We start from the raw sequence: 22508 nt of genomic DNA, 5'->3' as shown, positions 1-22508 counted from the left end.
GCCTGCTTATGTATATTTTTATGATTTTGTTGTTTTTTAGTAGAGGATGTGGGCAGGGTAGGGGGGAGCCTTCCTTCATTGGATTAGGCATAAACAGCAATAATCTGTTGGTCGAACTCACTGTTTTAAATCTACCCTTCATGTGTATAATACCATGCTTTCAGGGTCTCAGCTATCTAGGTATTGGCCCCTCCTGGGTGACATGTGAGATTAAAGTATACAGTAGTAACTACTAAAGGCCCTTTTAAGAAGTGTGATCATGAGCCAATAGTGCAATAGAAATTTCAGACTATCCGAAGTGACCTATGTACATGCCACTGCAAGTTATTATGGACTGTCCATCTGGGATTTAAAACAAGAGCCTTGACTTTTTTCCCCCTTAAACATTTTTCTATTTGTGTAACCCAGCGTCTGGCACAAACTGGGCCCTTAAGTTTGGTTTGGATTTTCATTTGATATTTTGATGGCTATGATTGCAAAGTTTTAAGGTCCATGAGTGTTGGGAGAGACAAAAATAAACTTTTTTTTTCCTGAGAAAATCGTATATTATGTAATAATTTTAGAGTGATGAAGACATAGATATTTTTATAATTTTAAAATATGTTATCCTGCCAGAATATGAGAAGATTGACAGAACCACGTCTGCTTGCTGTCTTTTTATAGAACTTGGCCACATCTAGTTCAGAGAAGCAAGAGATTCAGGGAAGCTAGACTTAGATGGCTGAGTAATACGGGATGTGGTTCAAGGACCATAGAGCATGTCAGGCCATTGCTGCAAACTGCTTGTGACACAGGAAATGTGATCTACAACTAACTTCGTGTTCCCGCCATGGAGAGCTGGGGATAAATGGTTTTGCTGTGGCCCATCAGATTCTCTCAACCTTGGGCCAGTCTCTTAACAATGGACATTAAGAGAGCACGTGGAGTGCCCCTTGCCCTGCCTTGGCCTGCCATGGAAAAACAGTCTTAGAAGAATCACTGTCTAAGGGTAAGATGAGAGCTCCCTGAGCTATTCTGAGCTGGAGTGTTTGCTGATGCAAAGCTAAATTTAGCCAACATCTGTCCAGTGTGGTCAGAAGTTTGATTCATTGAACGTTCTGATTGATGGAGACCGTGCCAGGGAATGCTGGATGAGTTAAGAGTCGCCCTTCACCACCCTCCCCGCCTCGCCACCAAAAAAAAAAAAACCTTTTAAAACAGACGAGACAATTTAGCTACAGCCTTCTATCATCAAATACCCATCTTATAGAGGACTGTAGGCAGAGAAAGTGTGAAAAATCAGGTCAGGTGTAATCCTGCATCCCTTAGTGCAGGATTGGTTTAAAAACAACACCCTAACAATTAACTTGCCCATAATTTGTGTTCCTGAAAGCATCATGCTGACCGTGCAGGACAAAGTTCTAGTTTTGATTTAGATTCCACTTGGGGTTTAGATTAGTGATTTATCCTTGCACCTTTAGAATGTGAGCTCTTGCAGAAGGGGTCTTAGAAATATTCTACGTTATATTTTATGCCTGTGATTAACATCACCAGTCTTGCTCTTAATCTGGGTGTCTTTGTTCAGGGTTAAGTGTGTGTTACAGTTCTTCTAGTGTAGGAAGTGTCTTTCTTGATTCTGAGGTGTCTCTGATTTGCAGAATGAAGAATTGAAGAGGTAACAGCAACAGTGTGATCTTTTTGTTGGAACACTGATGAGCCCTGGTCCGGTTCTTAAATACATGCTCTTCTACTGTGTTTCCTGTTGGAAAAGTATTGATTCAAAAACAGGACTTAATGGTTATAACTAACTGCATCTTTGGAAAACAGGTTTGGGAAGAAAAAAATTTCTTTTTCCTCTAAGCTCCTTTTTCATATGTGTGTGTGTTCATAGGCTTAAATAGTTGAGCCTCACAGCTGCAAATCTGGGAAGAATACCTGGGCCACAGAAAGCCTCCCGGGTTCTCTCCTGTGAAGCATGTGGCCTCCCCTTGCCTCTCCCTTTTCTGTCATTGACCAGGTGGCTTTGATGGTACAAAGTATGGGCTGAATGAGGCCTGAGGTAGGAGCTTTGTGGAAAGAGCAGCATAATTTAGGAGAGATGAGTCTCTTCTTCTAAAGCCCAAAGATATGGTCTGCATCAATCCTCTTGCTCCAGGAAAGTCTCAAGAAGTCATTAATGGCTTTAGAAGGCCTCAGACCTGATGTTAAGGACGAGCAACTGCAACCTGTTCCTTTATCCTGGTGAGAGCTGAAAGGAGGCCTCAGTGCAGCCAGCCCTGCCTGGGACCCTTCTCGGTGCCAAGACTGCTCTGGCCGGGCTGTCCTCTCTAACAGCTCATCGTCTGACTCAGGAGAGAGACAGGGGCGAGCAAATTGAGGCTACAGAAGGCCGAACGCTGGGCAGGACGTGAAGTGCGCTGTACCCAGCCTTGACTGCTGTGGGAAGGAGTGCACCCAGTTGGAGTAGGAAGGGCATAATGTACACCTTGGAGCAGCGGGTCTATCTTGAGCCCACGTCAGAATCACCTAGAGGGCCCCACTCCAGGATTTCTGATTCAGTAGGTCTGGGGTGGGACCTGGGAATGGGGATTTCTAACATCCCAGATGATACTGATGCTGCTGGCCAGGGGCTGCACTTTGAGACCCGTTGACTCTGAGGAAGCTTGAATTGAGCTATTGGGCTAAGAATCGGGGTAGATATATGGGTGAGGTTGCAGAATTCTCAGTGGAGCTACAGCATGAATAAAGGTATAGAGATGAGCAAGGGGTGATGTTGGGGAAACCCCTGTCGTACAGCTAGAGAAGTCATGGTAGATGAGGATGAAGTGATGTTGAGAACCTCGGAGTACCACTCTGTGCCTGCTTGGGAGATCATCAGGGAGCCGACGGGCTTAGGGCAGAAAAGACAGGTAACTGTAATTCCAGGAACATCTGGCAGCAGTACTAGCCAACACCAGTTGCTTACCAGTCTTCCTAGAGAGCTGTGTTGAAGATTCTGAAACTGAGAATGGACTCCACACTGTGATGAGTGCTCTGCATGGATGGAAAAATAGCAAGTGGTGGTGATTTTGCCCTGTATTTGCCATCCCTGGACTAAAGGGTGGCAGATTAGAGTACTGGAATAACTGATGAAAGGTAATCAGAACTTTGGGTGGCCTTCCTTCAGCCATATATAAGGACTTGTATGGGACAGTAGGACTTCCCAGCTGGGGCTAGTGGTAAAGAACCCACCTGCCAGTTTAGGAGATACGAGAGTCAAGGCTTTGATCCCTGGGTCAGGAGGATGCCCTGCAGAAGAGAATGGCAACTCACTCCAGTATTCTTGCCTGGAGACCCATGGACAGAGGAGCCCGGCTGGTTACAGTCTGCATGGGGTACAGCTGAAACGACTTAGCACACACGCACATATGGGATAATGTGAAAATGGATGGAAAAGGTACTGCTAAGGTAGAGTCTACTATAATATGGGCACCAGTTCATAGTTCAGCAAAAATATGTGATTGCCAAAAGAACCTGAGGATACAAGAATAAGATGTAGACCCTACTTTGAAGGAACTCGGCTTAGATGGGTAGACAGTTAATGCAAGTTGACTCCACGGTGATAGGCAGATTCACAAAAGGCTTCCTTTCTGAAGTGAGTCTCGGAGCATTAGGGGAGGTTAGCCAGGTGAACTGCTGCTGTGTCAGGTGGGGTGGGGAGCAGGGTGTAGACTGGGGAGGAGGTGTTGCCATTGCGAGTGGTCACGGATCCTGGTGTGATAAGTGAAGAACGGTGTCACCAGGGTGCTGGGTTGCAGGGGCGAGGTGGCAAGCTGGATGGGGCCCAGCTGCCAAGGGTCATGAGGTTCATGTCGAAGGCCTTAGAATTTTGTGCTGTGGACTGTGGGGCCGTCTGAGGTCAGGGAGGTGCCTGGGTCACTGTGGATGATGCAGTTACAGGAACGCAGGCTGGAGGCTGGGGGAGTGGTTAGGAAGCCAGGCAATTGTCCAGGTGCTGGAGAGCCTGGGGCTAGGACTGTGAGTGGAGGGCCAGGACTGGTCAGACATGGGGCACAAGGGAGTGGTGGGCGACTGTGACTTCATGGCCGTGGGCTGGGTAGAGGGCTGTGACGAAAGAGGGTTGAAGGCAGGAGAGGGTGATGGTTCAGTGAGGGCAAGGATAAATTCTGTTCTTTTAAACTGAGTTCGGAGGTATTGAATTTTAGGAAAAGGAGTCCGTCAAGGCTGTATATTGTCACCCTGTTTATTTAACTTATATGCAGAGTACATCATGAGAAACGCTGGACTGGAAGAAACACAAACTGGAATCAAGATTGCTGGGAGAAATATCAATAACCTCAGATATGCATATGACACCACCCTTATGGCAGAAAGTGAAGAGGAACTCAAAAGCCTCTTGATGAAAGTGAAAGAGGAGAGTGAAAAAGTTGGCTTAAAGCTCAACATTCAGAAAACGAAGATCATGGCATCCGGTCCCACCACTTCATGGGAAATAGATGGGGAAACAGTGGAAACAGTGTCAGACTTTATTTTTCTGGGCTCCAAAATCACTAAAGATGGTGACTGCAGCCATGAAATTAAAAGACGCTTACTCCTTGGAAGAAAAGTTATGACCAACCTAGATAGCATATTCAAAAGCAGAGACATTACTTTGCCAACAAAGATTCATTTAGTCAAGGCTATGGTTTTTCCTGTGGTCATGTATGGATGTGAGAGTTGGACTGTGAAGAAGGCTGAGTGCTGAAGAATTGATGCTTTTGAACTGTGGTGTTGGAGAAGACTCTTGAGAGTCCCTCGGACTGCAAGGAGATCCAAGCAGTCCATTCTGAAGGAGATCAGCCCTGGGATTTCTTTGGAAGGAATGATGCTAAAGCTGAAACTCCAGTACTTTGGCCACCTCATGCGAAGAGTTGACTCATTGGAAAAGACTCTGATGCTGGGAGGGATTGGGGGCAGGAGGAGAAGGGGACAACAGAGGATGAGATGGCTGGATGGCATCACTGATTCGATGGATGTGAGTGTGAGTGAACTCCGGGAGTTGGTGATAGACAGGGAGGCCTGGCGTGCTGGGATTCATGGGGTCGCAAAGAGTCGGACACGACTGAGCGACTGATCTGATCTGATCTGGTGGCTCAGACAGTAAAGAATCTGCCTGCAATGCACAAGTCATGAGTTCAATCCCTGGGTCAGAAAGATCCCATGGAGAAGAGAATGGCAACTCACTGCAGTAGTCTTGCCTTGAGAATTCCATGGACAGAGGAGCCTGGCAGGCTACAGTCCATGGGGCCTCAAAGAGTCGGATATGACTGAGCAACTAAGACCCTGAGGTACCAGTGGCACCTCCGTGTACCAGGCTGTTGGATGTGTCTGAAGCTCGGGTTTGATGTCTGGGCTAGAAGTACTGATCTGGGAGTCTTGAATGTATATGTGGCTTGCAATCACATGGGTAGGCAGGCTCTGTGAGGGAGTATCCAGGGTACCTACCGTGGTCTGGGTGCACCGCCATGGAGCGGGGAGGTGCAGGCCTGAGAAGAGCTTGTGCAAGAGGGTTCAGGGGAACCCGAACACTCAGGGCCTTTCCAAAAGGGAGGTTTGGTCCCCAGGGGCGGCTGCAGAGGTACGTGGGTCTGGGGAGGAGGCCTGGAGGTGAGGCTCCAATAAACACTGGGAGTCAGGAAAGGGAGTTTGCTTGGGCAAGGTGGAAGATGATTCAGTTGGGGTGTTGTCTGGCTCATGTTTAACAGATGGCTGGAGTTAAAGTTGTGGAGCTCAGGGACAGGCTGGTTAGAGGAATGGATCCAAGAGTCATTTGCTGAGAAATCGACTAGATAAAACCTTGAGGAAAGTTGTTTACGGGCAGGAGGCTGGAACTGGCCAGATAACGATGAAGGTAGGAATGTGATGTCATTCATGGAGGGCAAACCTACAGGCTCACAGGTGCGGTTCCTGTGAAGCCCGAGCCCGCCTCCCTCCTGGGAGTCCCTACTTGGACTCTGGTGATGTCCTTAGAAGGAAGTGACCCAGCTGGAGATGATTCCAGCTCCCTTCTGCCTTCCCCAAATGGTTTACTCATTCTAATCATCCTTTTTCTTAATCCACATCATCTCAGGTCAATGTACGACTCAGCCAGAGGAGAGATTTTGACGTCTCTTTCTCCTTGGGGGTTTGAAATTTAAAATGAATTTCCACAGGAGCTAAGTCCATCAGAGCTGGAAAGATGCAGAAACCAACTTCTTTAGGAGTCTGAAACTTACCTCTATGCCTGTGGGGAGACTAATCCGGTGACCTGCAGCCACTGGCCGGAGGCTTTCTGATACAGTGGACATGAGCACAGACTGACAGCCTGGAGGCAGCACCGCTGGGAGGTGTGCCAGAGCTGGAAGCCCCCGCTCTCCCTGCACGTTGTGCTCAGTGAGTGAATGCGGGCAGCGGCAGAATGGGACCTGGCACACCTGGGCTCAGCGACTCTCTTCTCTGAAGGCCCCAGGCCCTTTAAACTCTGCAGCCAGACACGGCAGCAAGAATGAATGTGCACTTCCAGCCCAGCTGCTTTTCAATGAAGTTTTATTAGAAGGGCACTTACAGGAGGAAGAGAGGAGAGAGGACACATTTAACAACAGGGGTACAATGCTTAAACAGGTGCTCAGCTCTTAAGATACAAAAGTTAGAAAAGTCTAAAACACTATAAATACATACATGCTTTTTACAAAGGGTATTAAAAGGTCAGGCTGGCTGAGAAGGGAAGGTAATCAGCATCCTCCGTTCTCTTCCCCACCCAAGCAGGAGTCCCGCCCAGGACAGCCTAGTTGCAACAGCAGCACTGAAGGTGAATGAAGGCTTCTTGGGGGCAGGTGGCTCCAGCCCTCTGTACAGTTCCCGCCCCTGGGAAGGGAGAGGGGCTGGGTTCATAGGCCCCTGTGGACGGGCCTGCGTTGGCCTGAGCTAGCTGCCTGTGTTCACATGCTGCCACACAGGGAGCCAGCCTGGGTTGGTGGCTCTGGGGGCCAAGCCACTGTCCTCGGGAGGAGAGCCGTTTCCAACTTTCTTCCAAAATTAAATAGTTATCTGTCTTGGTTTTAAGAAATTATTACATAAATATAAAAACACCAGAATGCTCGAGTGTACATTACTTCAGCATAAAAAAAAATTACAGGATCACTTGAGAGAATTTCTCAATCCAGTTTACACAATACATGAGTTTTTCTTTGTGATAGCCGTGTTTCTGAAAGGTTGCTTGTATAGCAAGTCATCTCCCCACTCTCCCATCAGAGAGGCCTCTTCAGTTTTGATCCATACATTTTTCTGCTTTCCTACCCACTTGAGAAGTGGCGGATACTCCTCAAAGACTGTTACTTGAAGGAAGGTTCTAGAAGGGAACATCTATACCATACCAGAGTGACTATGTTGAGGTTTTCTTCTAGCAAAGATGTAGATTAGGGAGAAAACTCCCAACTCTGCCACTTGAAGTCACAGTGAGATACAGGGTTCAGAACCAAACATGCGCCCTCTCGCTACTGGTAACCCCCTTGATAAACAGTCCTAGGAGCGCATGCCAATTCCTGTCCCTCCCTTCTCTTACAGACTACAGAGAGTGGCCTAATGGGAGCTCTGGCCCTGCAGAGGTCCTCAGAGCCTCAGAAATGGCAGCTTGGGGCTGCAAATGAAATCAGATCTCTGCCTTCTCCCCAAATGACTCGCATGCATGCATGACATGCACGCATTACTTCAAGAAAACTTTTCTGCGGTTTGAGTAAAAGCATTTAGCCCTGGAATATGTCCAAACTCCGGGAAGCCAGAGGGAGATGGAGAAAAACAAACTGAAGCACAAGATATGTGCTACAGCTCATTCCAATACGTTAACAATGATTTAAAAAAATAATCACCACGGACGATTAAAAAAAAACCTCACAGACAACATAAGGACAATGGAAGAGTCTGCCAGCAGCCTTGCCCTGCTGTCTGTTCCTCCTAAGAGTCAAAGTCCCCGCTCCTGACTCTGGGTTTGTCTCAAAATGTCAGGTCTGCAGCCTGCCAGGAAGGTGGCCAGTGGAGATGACGTGCCAGCACAGGCCTGTAACCCGAACTGCCAGGGCGGCTACCTACTTGCGCTGGAAGGCTCCCAGTACTAAATAAAGTTAGGAGTGGGGAGGGTGTGGGAGGAGAGGAAAGGGAACAGAAGCTGGCTCCCAGGGGAGGTGCCAAGGCCAGGACCTAGGGCCCCTGCGCTGTAGCCACACCCGGGTCAGCATCGCCGCAAGCCGCAAGGTGAGGGCGGCCTGGCGGGGAGCCCGGGGCCGGGGAGCAGGCATGTCCTGCAGCCTGGGCAGTGACACCAAAAGCACCCTCCAGCAGCTGCCATCACCCCGAGAACCGCCCTCCTCCTGCCCCTTCACCTGTCCTGTCTTTCAATGTATAAATGCCTTTATGCAATAGGGTTTTAAAACTACTTTTTATGACTTGTAGGACACTAATATCACACATGCCTCAAAGCCACTTACGCAGCCTCTATGATGGGAATGAAACCAGATCCTAACCTCTAGGTACAACCAAATTTTCTTTTGAAGGGTGCTGAACGTGGTCTTACCCACTTTTTCCTCACCCGTCTTCCTTTAGCAGTCTAGTTATAAAGAAAAAAGGCCAAGTAAGTAGCTTTAGGGAAAAAAAACACAAAAACTCCATGCCTACTACAAAGATTCTTTAGCTTTCAGCATTGTGGGTTCTAAGACGCCATCCAGATGCAACCAGACATGACCAACCAGATCACCCAAATTGGGCTGTACCTGAAGCCAGCTCCCAAGTACCTGGAGGACAGCTGTGTGCCATAGGGAGTGCTCTCAGGAGATGACGGGCCCCTGGAGACTGCTCCCCGTGGCTTTTAGTAGGGGCACCACAACGGCTCCAGCCTAGGCCAAACTGAAGTTAGAAGCCATACCACCAGTCTCAGGCCTGACCGGGGGCAGAAACACATCCAGGAGGTTCACATGATTTCTTGTATCTGTAAAAAGCAGTCCACGATCATTTCACACCAGGCAGAAACTTCAGAGCCACAGCATCTGGCCTCAGGTGGAGTGAGGGGCTGTGTGGTGTCTCTGGACTCTGACAACAGCCCTGTGTGAACACTAGTCCACGTCTGGCAAGGCACTCCTGCCTGCTGCTGTGTCCTCTGGAGGCATGGTGAGCAGCCCTCCTACCTGGACTTCGGGGCTGGAGCTTCTGAGGCCTAGGGTCCTGCGAGCAAGGCACCAGGAAGCACCCAGTGTCTCCACACAGCATCACAAATGTCATCACATTTGAGGTTTATACCTGCCAAAAGTACACAACTTTCTTCCCTTCACCTGGAATAATACAGGACTTCCATAGGAAATCCCTTTATTTTTCCTGGTAGAAAACCATGCAAAAAATATGGGATAACTCATTTCATACAAAAAACAGCAGCAAAGAATAAAGTACCAATTGCAAGTGACAATTCCATCTGCTGCATTCTGCAAAAGGTCAGTATAAGGGGGCTCTTTTTTTTCCAGTTGAAATAATCTATAGTAGTTTCCTCACTAATTGCCACCGGGAGCGATACTTACTACACATTCTAACTGCTAGAGTTGTCACTGCCGGTCCTCTGCCGTGAGCTAGATAATCTCATCCCTCAGGGGAAAGATGACAGACCTCTTGGCACCAATTCTGCAGTTTTCAAAGGTGTAAAAATAATTTTTTTTAATAGCCCTTTTATTTCTTTGTCGGCCTGAGATCTTTCCCTCTTGGTGAATTTGCTTTTGTCAGTTTCAGCTTCCAAAAGTACTGGCAGGTGTCGTCTTAACAAAACCTGGAAAAAGCTTCACTTTGGGAGAGAAGTTGCTGGGTCCCACTCTGGTTTCCCAGTCAGTGTGTCACCCGGGGTGTTTGTTTTTTTAAAAAATCAAATGTTTAAAAGACCATATGATACAGTTCATTTAATTAACGCAACTGACTATACCAACCAATACAGCCAAATGCATGAGAAAGCGGAGCGAGCTCTTACAGGTGACCGGACACCCTTGCACACCTCATGGACAGCTACCTCCTGGGAACACTTCCCGTGATTCGGATCTCTCTTGAGATTAACATGATGATACAAACTGTATGTTGGGTATGTGCTGAGCCTCAACAGATCCTGCCAACTGCTGAAAATGAGGGCAAATTTAAGATCATTTTTAAAGAAGAGGTGTCTTTCCACCCCTTGCCACCGGTCCCTATGTGCTCGATTCTAGACACAATCAGTAGGCTCAGAGAGGTGGAGACAGACGAGCCCCTTCCCCGCCGCAAGTCAATCCAGCGCCCAGGTACATGGTCTGCTCCTGCTGGGGTTTGGGAATATTCAGTGGAAGGGGAGGGCTGGGCCCATGGTGTGCTCAGACCCCTGCAAGCTTCTCCCTGCCCAGAGCACCCAAGGCAAAGTCCACACTCCAGTCCTAACCAGGGGGCCAGTTCCTGTTGGGCACTGACATCTCAGTTTGCTGTCTTTAAGAAAGAAGGGGACCAGGGGAGGGGCAGGCGGTGAAACACTACCTGTTTGCTCACGCCACCAGAGCAGAAGCCATTTCTTACCCTTCATACTGGGGCCGAAGGGCCACCGTGTTCAGCAGACAGCTGTTCACAGAAATTCACCTCTGGGTTTGCTTTCGTGTTTTGGAAAACAGGCTGATGCCACTTTAGTTGAGGGAGAAAAATTTCTTCTTTTGACACCAGTGAGTTGAGTTCTGATTTCTCCACCTCCTACATGGCCCTCTTCCCCAAATCCACCCTCCCTACCCTCCCCCTTCACTCGCAGTGTCCCTAAGACACGCTGGAGCAGCGGATGCTAGGGGAGCCCATCTGGGTGAGGACCTTGTCAAGCCACTGCAAAGGTCCATTCAGGTGCAGCTCAATCCAGCAGGGGGTGCTGGTCACAGTTTGTCTCCTGCAAGACATTTGAGAAAAGGGTGGGTGGGGGCCATTTAGAAGATCCAGTAGCACACAGATGCATCAGAGTGGCTTCTCCTGATCTGGTGTCAGTCTTCTTCCCAGAGCCAGAGCTACAGCCTGCCCTGCCAGACCCAGTCCTGGAGAAGGTGCCACCAACTTGCTGAAACTGCCTGCCAAACTCCTCCAAGCAGGAAGGGAAAGGAGGTGGCCCCCTTAGAGAGAAACATGTAAGGCAAATTCCAGGGTGCCCCAGAGGCCCACCGGTTGCCGTGACGGGCGCCTGATGGAGAACCTCCAGCCAGAGCAAAGGTCTTCCCAGCCCCCCGTCCTAAGTGGGCACCCACAGTTCCCCCGCCTCCAGTCCTGGCAGGCCACGGTGACGGGCGTCTGTCTGGTTGAGGGGTGTTTTTTAACAAAGCGCCGACAGAGTCCGCATGCCGTTGGTCCCCAATGTGCTGATATAATTCCCATCTATGGCCTTATTTTGGAAAATCTTACGAGCAGAGCGAGCCATGGAACAATTACTGGAAAAAAACTAAGGCACACCACACGTTTCTTTTCCCCAAAGCCCTCTGTCTAAATTCGGGCTGGTTGATGACGCAGCTCGCAGGCGAGCTCCCAAAGGCCTCCTCTGAGCAAAAGGCTATCTGCTGAGGCCGGAGGTGCGGGTGCCAGCTGGAGGTGAGAGGCCCGGGCCCCAGGCCCGGCTCTGGGCCACCTCACAGGAAGGGATGAAACCTTCCTCTCCTTGGCCCAGGAGGCAGAGGAGGGCGAGACTGTTCTGGGAAGGGGCCGCGCCGCCGGTCAGGCTGCTCCACAGTGCTGCCAGGCAGCAGTGACGTGGTGGGCTGCACAGGCCGGGGTGTGCTGGCAGCGTGTCCTGTGCGGTGACACAGTGGCCCCAGGGAAAGGCTCCGGCCAACAAAGGGCCTCTTCCCCCAGCACTTGAAGCTGGGCAGCTGCGTGCCGCGCCAGGTTGAGAGCCGCCAACCCCAGGGCACCACCCTCCTCGCCTGGCCTGCGCATCGTCTGAGCGGAAGGTTAGAAACGGGCTCGCAGACTCGGCCCCGGGGTGCCTGCCTGACCTGGGTGCCTGCGTGCGACCCTCAAAACACCAGTCTGAGTGTTAGGAGGGACAGACCTCCCTCTGGCTCCTTCCCACTGGGTCCATCTTTAAATATTTTCCTTCCCCAACAAAAAACAAGACTAGTTTTCTAACCTTTCTTGTTGCCTAAATGATTCCAGCCAAGGCTAAGAGGTGAGCTACAATGTCCCTCGGGCTGGGCCCGTGGGCCTGGGCTGATCTCAGGCTGTTATCAGCCTGAAGGCTGACCACTCGGACTGCCCAATTGGTCACACCTCCCAGATTTGAGAGAGACCCCACAGACCAACGGCTGTGTTCCCCAGCACTGTGGGGCAGACACGGGGAACAGCAGCTAAAATACGGTAAATGACAGACGAGGATTTTACGGACCGAAATCCTCTAATGAGAATCTGACTTTCCATAAGTCACGCTCATCTGGATTTCATTATAAATGGTGGCCCAGAGCCAATACTGAAATGGGTTTGGCCCGGGTGCAGAATGACTGCAAAACAAAATGGATTCCAAACATCTGGGAAAATGAAGAGAAGGGGGGAATAACTTGCGAGGTACTGGCTCGGGCTGACGTGTGGGCGCCCCTGCCTCTGCCGTGGAGTGGGGGCTGGGTGCACAGACCCGCCTCTCGAGGAAGCTCCTGTGCAGGTGTGGAAAGAAAAGGAACAGGCAGCTTAGGCCCACACCCGAGTGGTCTGAGAGCTTCGACAGAGCGGACCAGGGACATCCCCTGACCAGTGCTGCGTTTAAACCAGTACGTGAAATTCTGAAAGAAAATCATTTCTGAGCAAGTGAATATTGTTCCTTTGACTGCTGGCATCTCCTCCTCTCTTCCCTGCTTTCTCAGTTTTAAAACCCTAGATCCTCAGGATTACCAGGTCAGAGAAGGAGCCACAGAGGAGGGAAGGAACCCTGAGGGGGAGACTTAACTCCTTGGAGAGGGTCGTCCTAAAATCATCTGCCCAGAAGAAACGAGGAAGATGCAAAGAGGGTGCAGTAGCAGGCTCAGCGTTTCCACCAGTGATGTGACTTCAGGCAAGTCAGTTCCCTCCCTGGGCCTTCGTTCCCTCATCTGTACAACAGGGATGATACCAACATCCCCACCCAGGGTTGTGACGATGAGATGCTGCCCGTGCCTGAGACACTGAAACGATGGGCAAGCACTGCTCGCTCTTCCTCGTCTAATGGGACTCGGCCCCATGCTGATCCCCGGTCCTTCTGCTCTTCGGGGAGAGGGCCAGCCTAGCTCATCTCTGAGGAGCCCCTGCTCAGCTGTTCTGAGTCACCTGTGGCCCCTGCGCCCCTAGGACAGGCACCCCAGCACCCACCTGTACTCGGCTCCCCAGCCTTTGACAAAGCTCATGCGAATGGTGCACATGCGGGTCAGCTGGTACACAGCCTCGAAGCCCTGGTTGACAGACTGAGCCAAGAGGGCGGCAAACTCCTGGTTGTTGAAGATCTTCAGGTTGCATCCTGCCAACAGGACAGATGCAGAGCTCACGGGGAAGAAGACGGTACTTGGCCTGAGCGCCCCTCCTGGTTAAAGCCACCCCCAAGGTCACCCCCCAGACCAGCGTTTCCGCATTAGCCACAGACTCCACGCTCAGCCGCCTGCTGCGGGCAGCCCATGTGGTCTCCACCCTGAAGCCACCGCCACTTCAATAGGGAGGTGCAGCCGACACAGCTGTAGGGGGTGCTCAACCCTGGTCCATAAGTTCTAGTTCCCAGAGCAGGGGGAAGGCTGAGGGAGACAGTCAGGTGGGGGGCTCTGCCCTGGGTGAAGGGGCCAGGTGGAACTCCAGGGAACAGAGAGACAGGGCTGTGACCCGGAGGTGCCCTTGGTGTGGGGCCTGGGGAACAGAAGGCCGTGCCCTTTGATGGAGGGGGCGCCGGACAGGGCAGCTGAGAGGCTGCCCAGCCTGCCATGCCAACAGGAAGTTCAGCAGAGGGTCCTGGGCACCTTCCACCCAGGGTTCTCCGATGAATCCACCTCCACTGGGACCGGGGGTAGCGAGAGATCTGGGCACAAAGCTGGGTTAGGGTGACATTCACAGGAAAGTGAAGGTGTGTGCCTAACTCTCCCAGCAGTACAACCAGAGACAGGCACACGTGAAACGCACAATAAATCTCCTGTTTGAAGTCCTACAGCCCAAGTGCCAGGAATGTGTCAACGAGAAAAAGAAAAAGACAAAAGCACATGCCGGAAATGCCCCAAAGGTGAGCTGAGGTGACGCTCGCTAGCGGGCCAGCACTGACTGGGCCCCTCGGCTGGCTGTGCGACTCTGGGCTGGTTCCTTTCTCTTCTAAGCCCATATCTCCCTTGTGAAAGGAGAGGCTGGCCTCAGGAGCCCCCAGCGCCGACATTCCAAGAACTGACAGCCAGCACCACAGCCAGCTCTGCCCGAACCAGAGAGGCTGGGAGGGCCAAGGGGTGGGCAGGAAGCCAAAAGTGCAGCTGGGCTTCCTCTCCTCGTCTTCTCTGAGGGGACAGGAGGTGGAGCAGGGCCCACAGTGGGCTCCAGCCCCCTGCCCAGCGAGCAGCAGAGGAGCACACAGCCTGAGGCTCATCCTGGCTCGGCCACTTACTAGCTGTGCATCCTGTGCAGGTGACTTAACCTCTCTGAGCTTATTTCAACATGCCTCCTTGCCTGGAAAGCTAGAGTAACTGGAGAGGACCAAGTGAGCCCCAAGATAGACACGTGCTCTGTAAACGCAACCGCACGACCTTCTGGGAACACAGAGCACCGCTAGCCTCTCAAACTGCATTCTTCAACTGACCTTGCCCATGACCCGCCACACTACCATCATCTGCCTCTTGGCAGGCAGGGAGACATGCCACACTCATGCCGAAGGCAATGGCCTGAGCCACACATTCCACCCGCCAGGCGCAGTCCACGCCCTGCGGCTGCATGTCCTGGGAGAGGGGGCCTCGGGGGCTTTCTGCCTCTGCTTTCTATGCAAGGTTCTAGGTAAGATCAGCCTCTTGCCTGGTTTTCTACCCAGGGCTGGCCCTGTCCACACCACCCTCTGAGGTGAGCCAGGTGAGTCCTCCACCCCCTGGAATACATAGTCCTACTCAGAAAACCCTCAACAGTCCCCTTGAGTAAACGTGATCTTGTGTCCTTCCATGGCCCGGTCCCATCATATTTTCTAAACACGTCCCTGACTGTCTTAAACAGCCTCCACCACAGCCAGAGTGCAGCCCACACATGCCTTGCCCTCCTTCACCTCTAGGCCTTTGCCCATATCATCCCCTCTGCCTTGGAATGCCCTCGTCCCTGCCCCCATCACCCTGTGGCTACTCCTTCCACACAGGTGCAGGCCCATGGCTCCTTGCAAGCCCAAATGCCTTATCCTCCATGAAGCCGCCTCTGAACCATCCTAACAGTTAAATGCTTTTCCCCCTTGGTTCCAACAGCATGTGACCTGTGCTGCTTGCTTTGTGCTTAGCACCACCCTCTCTTGTGTTAAGCACATTTGGGTCTTTGCCTTGTACACTCAGCTGATGGGTACACTCTGAGAGGGCAGCAGTAGGGCTTCCTGTACCCTCCCATCCCCCTGCAGCTTCCAGCATGGCTGTAGGAAGGGAGGAGGAAGGGAAGAAGGAAGCAAACAAGCATACTACCTCAGCATCTGTGCACACAGGCAGGAAACAGGTACCCACAGATCAAAGGCAGACCTGTCAGATGCTGCGTCTGTTCTGCGGAGGTTCCAGGAGGTCACAGTGAGACAGCAAGGCACAGAGAAAACGCAAGTGAAGCATCTCCAGATTGTCAGTGCAAACACCAATGAGGAGAAAAGGAAGAAGAAGGCTTTCCGGCCTCCCGGGCATGCGCCGCAGAGGAGAGGCCCACAGGGAAGGGTGTGTAGATGGTGGTACCTGGTGGAATCTTGCAGACGGTGGCTGGGTGCCAGCCATAGCGCTGGTTACAGTTGGGAGACTGCACAAAGATGGCGCTGTCACTGAGGCATTCTGCGAAGACCTCCCCTCCAATGTAGTACAGCCGCACACCCCGCCCTAGAGAGATTCAGGTTAGCCTGGACCGGCTCTCTGGCCCCCACAGTGGTCCCGGCACCCGCCGCAGCGACCACAGGAGGCAGAGCTGCAGTCAACATTCCAGGTGACTGGTCTCTAGCAGCATCACCAGGCAAAGGGGACCCAGAGTCCAGGCCTAATCCCACCAGGAGGTGATGGCTGATGCTGGGCTGCTAAACCAGGGAGGCAGACAATGAGAGGAAAGAGCACAGGGTAAGTCTTAATGGTAGCCTCCACCAGTGATCTGCCACAGGCCTCAGCCAAGTTACTCAGCCTCAGTTTCTTCATCTGCAAGATGGGGATAATGATAATACCTACCTCATGGGTGCCCGGTGAGCAGCAGTTGTTGCTGCTGCTATTAGGTCCCTTCCCCCTTCCAACATTCAGAAACTCATAGTCAACCTGCAGAGCTCCTCAGGCAGCAGACACCCCAGGAGCCCTTCACTGCAGGCGTGGCTTGATTAACGCCACCCCATGTACCTTTCTCCTCTCGATGCGTTTTTCTAAACCATTCCATAGGTCTACATCATTTCATTTTCCTTCATCTCTTAAATCTACTCCAGATGGACAGAAATTATTTTTAAACTGGCCCTGCAATTCAAGCGGTTACATAAACCCTCCAACAATGAGTCTCTGCTCGGCCAGGGGATGTACTCTTCTGCCTGGAAGGCCTCTGTTCCCACTCCAGGAGGGGAGAGGCCCTGAGGGCCGGGAAATGGAGCCAGATTTCACAGGCGCGACGTGGAGCGGGATGGAAAGCAGGTGATCGGCTACAGGCCTGCCACCTCGTCCCACAGCTGTCCCTCTCCCCTGCTCCACCTGGCTCAGTGCTACAGGACTTGGCATCTCGAAGACTCCAGGGTGCCGGCAGACCTGGGGGGGCCCCAGTATTACATGAGTCAAGAGCAGGAGGCAGAGGTGGAGGTGGGAAGACGATCCAAAGAACAAAAATGTTTGTTTGGGTAACTTTTAAAATACTATTTTTAGATATACAGAAGTATGGAGTGAGTAAACAAACCTCTGTGTATACCACTGCGGGTCTTTCTAAAACAAGTGGGAGGCTGTCTGGGAAGGGTACGGGCTTGGGGCGGGGGGCTCTATGTCACCCACTGTGTCACACAACTGCTGTGTACCCTCTGCCCCTCCCTGGGTATCAGGTTATTCCCTGGAAAATGATCCCACTGGTGCAGGCCCATGGCTTCCCAACTTTTAACTGGAAAACCCTCTCTCTACATGAGATCTTCTGTGAAGGCCCACGATACAAGCAAGAGCAGAGGTGCTCTGGTTCACATGGGCCCGGACGCCTGCTTCCCCACTCAGCTCTTGAGTTTGCTCTAGAGCCCCTCGGCCACCGTGGATGAACTGAACAATGTCTGAGAATACCCACCCTCTCTACTCCATCTCTAGGACCCTTCTAGGTGACTGGATCGCAAAGTTGTGAACATCCTCAGCATGATAATTTTATGAACAAACCAAGGGACACACATCAAGGCTTCACCTTCCCTATACTAAGTGATATTTTGCCACAGGCTGGGGCTCAGGAGACAGTGTTAGCAGCCGTGTTGTCCTGGCCGCAGGCAATGAAAGTGAAAGAAAGTGAAAGGTGCTCAGTCGTGTCCGACTCTTTGTGACCCCATGGACTATACAGTCCATGGAATTCTCTAGGCCAGAATACTGGAGTGGGTAGCCTTTCCCTTCTCCAGGAGATCTTCCCAACCCAGGGATCGAACCCAGGTCTCCCGCATTGCAGGCAGATTCTTTACCAGCTGAGCCACAAGGGAAGCCCAAGAATCCTGGAGTGGGCAGTACCTATCATCTTTTCGCCTTTTCTAAGTTCCTAGGACAATTATATATGAAATGAACAAATGAAAGCTCACTCCTCCAAGACAGACTATCTACCTGTCTGCGCTCTGTACTTTAAGGGTATTTTTATTAAGAGAATGGCACAGTTGCCTTTCTCAAGAAATCCAAGGGTCTTCCTCTACTGCTTTCAAATTTTCAGAGATGGTCTCTGCCCGAGGAGGGATGAACAGGCGACCTGGATTATACCTGTCTTACCCTAAGCAAGGTGACAAGGCCTGAGGGGCAGGTGAGGGAGGCGCGGCACAGCGGTGGCAGGTGGGTCCCCGCGGGGGCTGGGGTGGGCTGGGGTGTCGGGGGGAGGGTAGCGTGGCCGCCCCTTACCGATATGCCTCCGTGTCAGCTCCACAGCTGCGTTCCGGTTGACGTTGGAGAGCAGCCCCAGGCAGAAGCGCTCCGAGTTGGAGGGGTCGGTGAAGCCATCCACCGTCATGGACGGCTGGGAGGCGTGGAATGTCTCCCCGACGCGCTGGTTGAGCTCGTAGTAGGAGATGGAGCACCAGAAGGCCGGCTCACAGTAGGTGACGGGCTGCAGGTCTGAGGAGACAGGCCAGGCTGCTGGGTCAGGGAGTCCCCCCAGGCACTGGGCTCCTGGATGGGGTCCCCTGGATACCCTGGAAGACTGTTTCCTCGCCTCTCAGAGGGCATTATGATCTCCCCACCCTTTTCCTGTGTAAAACTCACAGGATCCAGTGGGGCAGAACCCTTAGGTTTTCGGAGATGCATTCTGCCGGCCCTGGCACTGTTTAGTTTGAGCTCATAAAGGCCCTGCCCCGCCTGGCCTTAGGTCAGAGCCATCTTCAAGGAGGTGCCAGACCAAATCTGAAAGGCCCTGGGACCAACAGACACCTGGGCAGATGCACCACACAGGCCAGGAGCGGCCAGTGCAGTCTGGTCCCACCACCGGCCTTTCTTTCAAGGTCCCCATAGTAACCCTTGCTGATCTCTGCCCCCCAAAAGGGCCTGCAGCTGCTGGTTCTGCCTGATCATGTACCAACTCCTAGCCCATCTCACGGCAGTGTCCAGGCCTGTGAAACAGCCAGATGACGAGGCTGGCGCGACCCCGGGTGTCACCCGGGCTCAGCGGTTGCGACCACACAGGCACCGGCTGCCGTCTGCGGCGTGAGCTGGGTCCCTGCCACTGACCCCGGAAGCTGTCCTCCACACGTGTCCAGAGGCCATCCACTGGGGCGGCTGAGACACACACGTTCACCTAAGAGAAACTCGGAATTTATCCCAGTTGCCAGCCTGTGTCTCAGTCAAGGGCACCTTAAAGCAAACTGCCATCCTGTGAGGGGGTGGTTCTCAGAAGAGGAAGGCACCCTGGAAACAGAGGTTTCCCCTCTCGTGGCCCCACATCGCCTTTCCCGTGACTCGTGCCACCTCCAGCCATTCCAGGCTCCACACCTGCCCAGGAGCCCTCCTCCCGCCCGTCTCTCCGTCATAGCTCATCTCAGGGTCCTACTTCCTGGCCAGGGGCCAGGCCCTCATCATTCCTCGTTTGCACCACTGCCTGCCCGCTTACATGACCCCCTGCCACCCCCTCCGCACCCCAGTCACCCCTTCCAGCCGGGCACTGCTCCTGGGACCACATCCTGCACTCTGCCCCCTTGAATCCCGTGTGCTGGACAATCAGGGAGTTTGCTGCTCTCAATGCTCCATCGCAGAGCATGGAGCATCACCCTGGCTCTTATTAATACATATATACATATACATGGACGGTCATTCAGGGTGCATCTCTGGGGAACTGGTGAGAGAGTCCAGGAGGGCTCACTGGACCAAGTCTCAGCCCTGGCCCGAGACCCCTGCTCACTGCCCGCCAGGCAACTTCCCAGAGCCCACGAGAGCCCACGAGAACCTCTGCTCAGCTCCCCAGGCCGCTGACAGTGTGAGAAAAACCCAGAAGGTGGGGCCAGGTCTCCCTGCTGGGCAACGGGGCCCTGACCTCCTTCCAGGGTCAATGTCCATGATCCCATCTAAGGGTAAAAAGAAGGTCAGCACACACAGGAGGATCTGAAGACCGGTGACAACCCTGCCCTTGCCACACCCAGGAAGAGTCAGCCGGAGGGTCAGGACATCTGACCAGGTTTCTCCACCTCAGCACTATCGAGATTCGGGGCCGGGTCATTCTGTTTGGGGAGAGAGGCTTCTGTGGGCTCCAGGATATGTGTGGCACCCTTGGCCTCTAGATGCCGGCAGACCACATCCGTCTCGCCCTCCCAGCTGTGACAGCCAGAAGGGCCTTCAGACATTGAGAGAGGTCTTCCAGGGGGCAAAATAGCCCCCAGACGACAGTCACTGCCCTGAATGTTTGACCAGGTCATGGAGCCCAAGCTTCAGGCCAGACACAGAGCAGCTGTGTGCTGCTGAGCAAAGCAGTTTAGCTCGGAGTTTCAGTGTCCACATCTCCCTGGGGCCACCCGAGTGGAGAACTTCCTTTCTCACCCGGCGCTGTTTTTGGATGGACTGAGAGAATTCAAGTGGAGAGCAGGGCACGCATCAGACACTCAATAAATGGTGTCTATAGCAATTAGAATAATTTTGGTTGTTCAAACTTGAGAACATCCTATTCTTGGCCTGACCTCCAACCAAAGGGGGCAAAGTGTCCTTGCTCCTCCTTCTCCTGCCAGGGTGGAGCAAGGGAAGAGGAGGGAAGGCAGGGTGTCCAGGCTACTTAATGGCGAAGGGGGTGTGATGGGGGCAGGAGCGACCACAGCCCGCGGCCAGTACCCTGGAGGCTGGACTGAGCCATGTCAGCCACATCTGGCTCTGGCGTTGCTCGATGTTTGACATTCCAGTGAGATAAGTTATATTCTAAACAATGTGCTCACTAAAATGTGAGCTATGTTGCTTTGGAAATCTTAAGAAAAACAACCACCACCACCTAAGAAATCCAAGTGCACTCCAAGCCTTCAAAGTGGCCCGGCAGCGTGTCAGATCCAGAAGGTACTGGGGAAGCACGGTGGGCCCCACTTCCCAGAGGCAGGCTCTGCTGACTTTGCTGTGCAACCTCAGGGACATGACGTCCCTCTCTGGCCTCAGTGGCCCAGTCTGAACAGTGACTGCCGTGTACTGGAAGCCACCGAGAGCAGACTCTGAAGGTCACGGGTCACCCTGAAGAGGCAGCCTTGGCCTCCCTAGCCAAGTACAGAATAGCGTCCTCGTCCTCAAATGATAAAGCCAAGTCCAAGTCCTGGGCTTAGTCCAGGCAGAAGGCAGTGAGCCAGGATCCCAGGAACACTGACCCAGTCCACTTGTCAAAAGAAGGGAAGTCAGCAGGCCACCTGCTGGGTAACACGGGGCCAGAACGCCATTCTGGTGATGTGTAGGCTTTGAGGTGTCTCAGAATCAGAGAGAGACTTGGAGTCCTCGCCAGAGGCTCTCCCAAGCAGATCTGAGCCCTTATCTAAACATCCCTGCAACTCGCAGACGTGCACCAAACAGTGCTGTGGAAAACACAGGATGCAGGAGCCTGACACATAATTAAGCAGATGGTAGTTTGGGGAGTGGAGCCGTCAGGCCAAGGCCAAGTCTGAAGGCTGCCATTTCAGAGAGGGCTGTCTGGACGAGCTGACCCACGTTCAGAAGCAGCACCCCAGCCGTGCACTTACTGTGGTCTGCAAACAGCTGCCAGTCGGCCCGGCCTTTCCCCTCTCCCCTCCCATCATCGCTCAGGGCTTCCTGCAGGCACTTACGCCAGGGGAGCTGCACGTCCGAGTACGCCCCCCTCCAGGGCTCTGCCTTGAATGGTGCTTTATTTTCAAACTGCATGTCCGCCCTCATTTCTTTTCCTAGTAAAGGACTTATCCACACCATGGTTCGGAACAAGACCAAGTCAGGACCCTGGGAAAGAGAGACTATAAACAGGCTAACCATCAAATTAGATAGCTACTTAAACAGCACTCAGCTTGGCTCTGAGCTTCCTAGCAGACAAGGCAAAAAGGGGGCATGACATGCGACCTGGCTCTGGTTGGCAAAAAGAAAATTCTTACCAGTTCTATAGGGAAAATAAAGCTTGTCCTGGCACTAAATCTTAAAATAACTCTTCAGTGAGGCCACTTCTCCCCCACAATAGTCAATACAGTCAGCCAAGCCACCCTGGATTCAAGAGGGTCCCAATAAATGCAGAAGCAATTTTATATAAAGCTGCTTCTGGGGGAAAAAACTCTGAACACATATGGCTCACAGGCTCCTCTGGGAGGACAGGGCAGGATGACCTGCCCCAGAGAAAGCTGTTTCGCTTCCCCAGACCAAGGACTCCACACACCTGGTGTGGCAGCTGACGGCACACGCCCAAGGCCTTCCCTCCACACGGCTCTGCTCCCAGTCAGACTGCTGAGTTTGTGCTAATCCCTCTTCCTGTGGCAGAGGTGTTGCAGACGCAGGAACCTCCTGCTCCAGCCGCTCTCGGCCCCCAGCCCCCACCGCTGCGGTGAGGGCCAGATTCCTCGAGGGGCAGGGGGCACTTAATTCTCCACTGGCCCCCTGCCAGCCTAACGCACTGGCTGGCTCTGGTTCTGAGCCCAATTCCAAGCTGGCATGGACTTTCTGTTTTGTTTAAGGGAAAGAAAACAGAATAAAACCCAGAAGGCAACACTTGGA

General features: G+C 52.5%; 1 protein-coding gene across 2 annotated transcripts in view; it reads right to left on the bottom strand.

The window, feature by feature from the left end:
• Window positions 1-6526: 6526 nt before the first annotated feature.
• The window catches only part of SMAD3 (SMAD family member 3), a 126833-nt gene continuing 110851 nt past the window's right edge, over window positions 6527-22508 (bottom strand). For both annotated transcript variants that reach the window (XM_019968174.2, XM_070796949.1), the window contains exons 6-9: window positions 18231-18443; window positions 15891-16028; window positions 13339-13483; window positions 6527-10909 (exon numbers count right to left, since the gene is read on the bottom strand). In XM_019968174.2, the coding sequence (XP_019823733.1) occupies window positions 10786-10909; window positions 13339-13483; window positions 15891-16028; window positions 18231-18443 (620 nt within the window). In that variant the 3' untranslated portion in view covers window positions 6527-10785. The remainder of the gene's footprint in view (window positions 10910-13338; window positions 13484-15890; window positions 16029-18230; window positions 18444-22508) is intronic.

This window comes from Bos indicus, chromosome 10, assembly GCF_029378745.1.
Source record: "Bos indicus isolate NIAB-ARS_2022 breed Sahiwal x Tharparkar chromosome 10, NIAB-ARS_B.indTharparkar_mat_pri_1.0, whole genome shotgun sequence".
Classification (NCBI taxonomy): Eukaryota; Metazoa; Chordata; class Mammalia; order Artiodactyla; family Bovidae; genus Bos; species Bos indicus.
The sequence above is the reverse complement of the archived record's forward strand: the minus strand, read 5'-3'. Positions and strand labels throughout refer to the sequence as shown.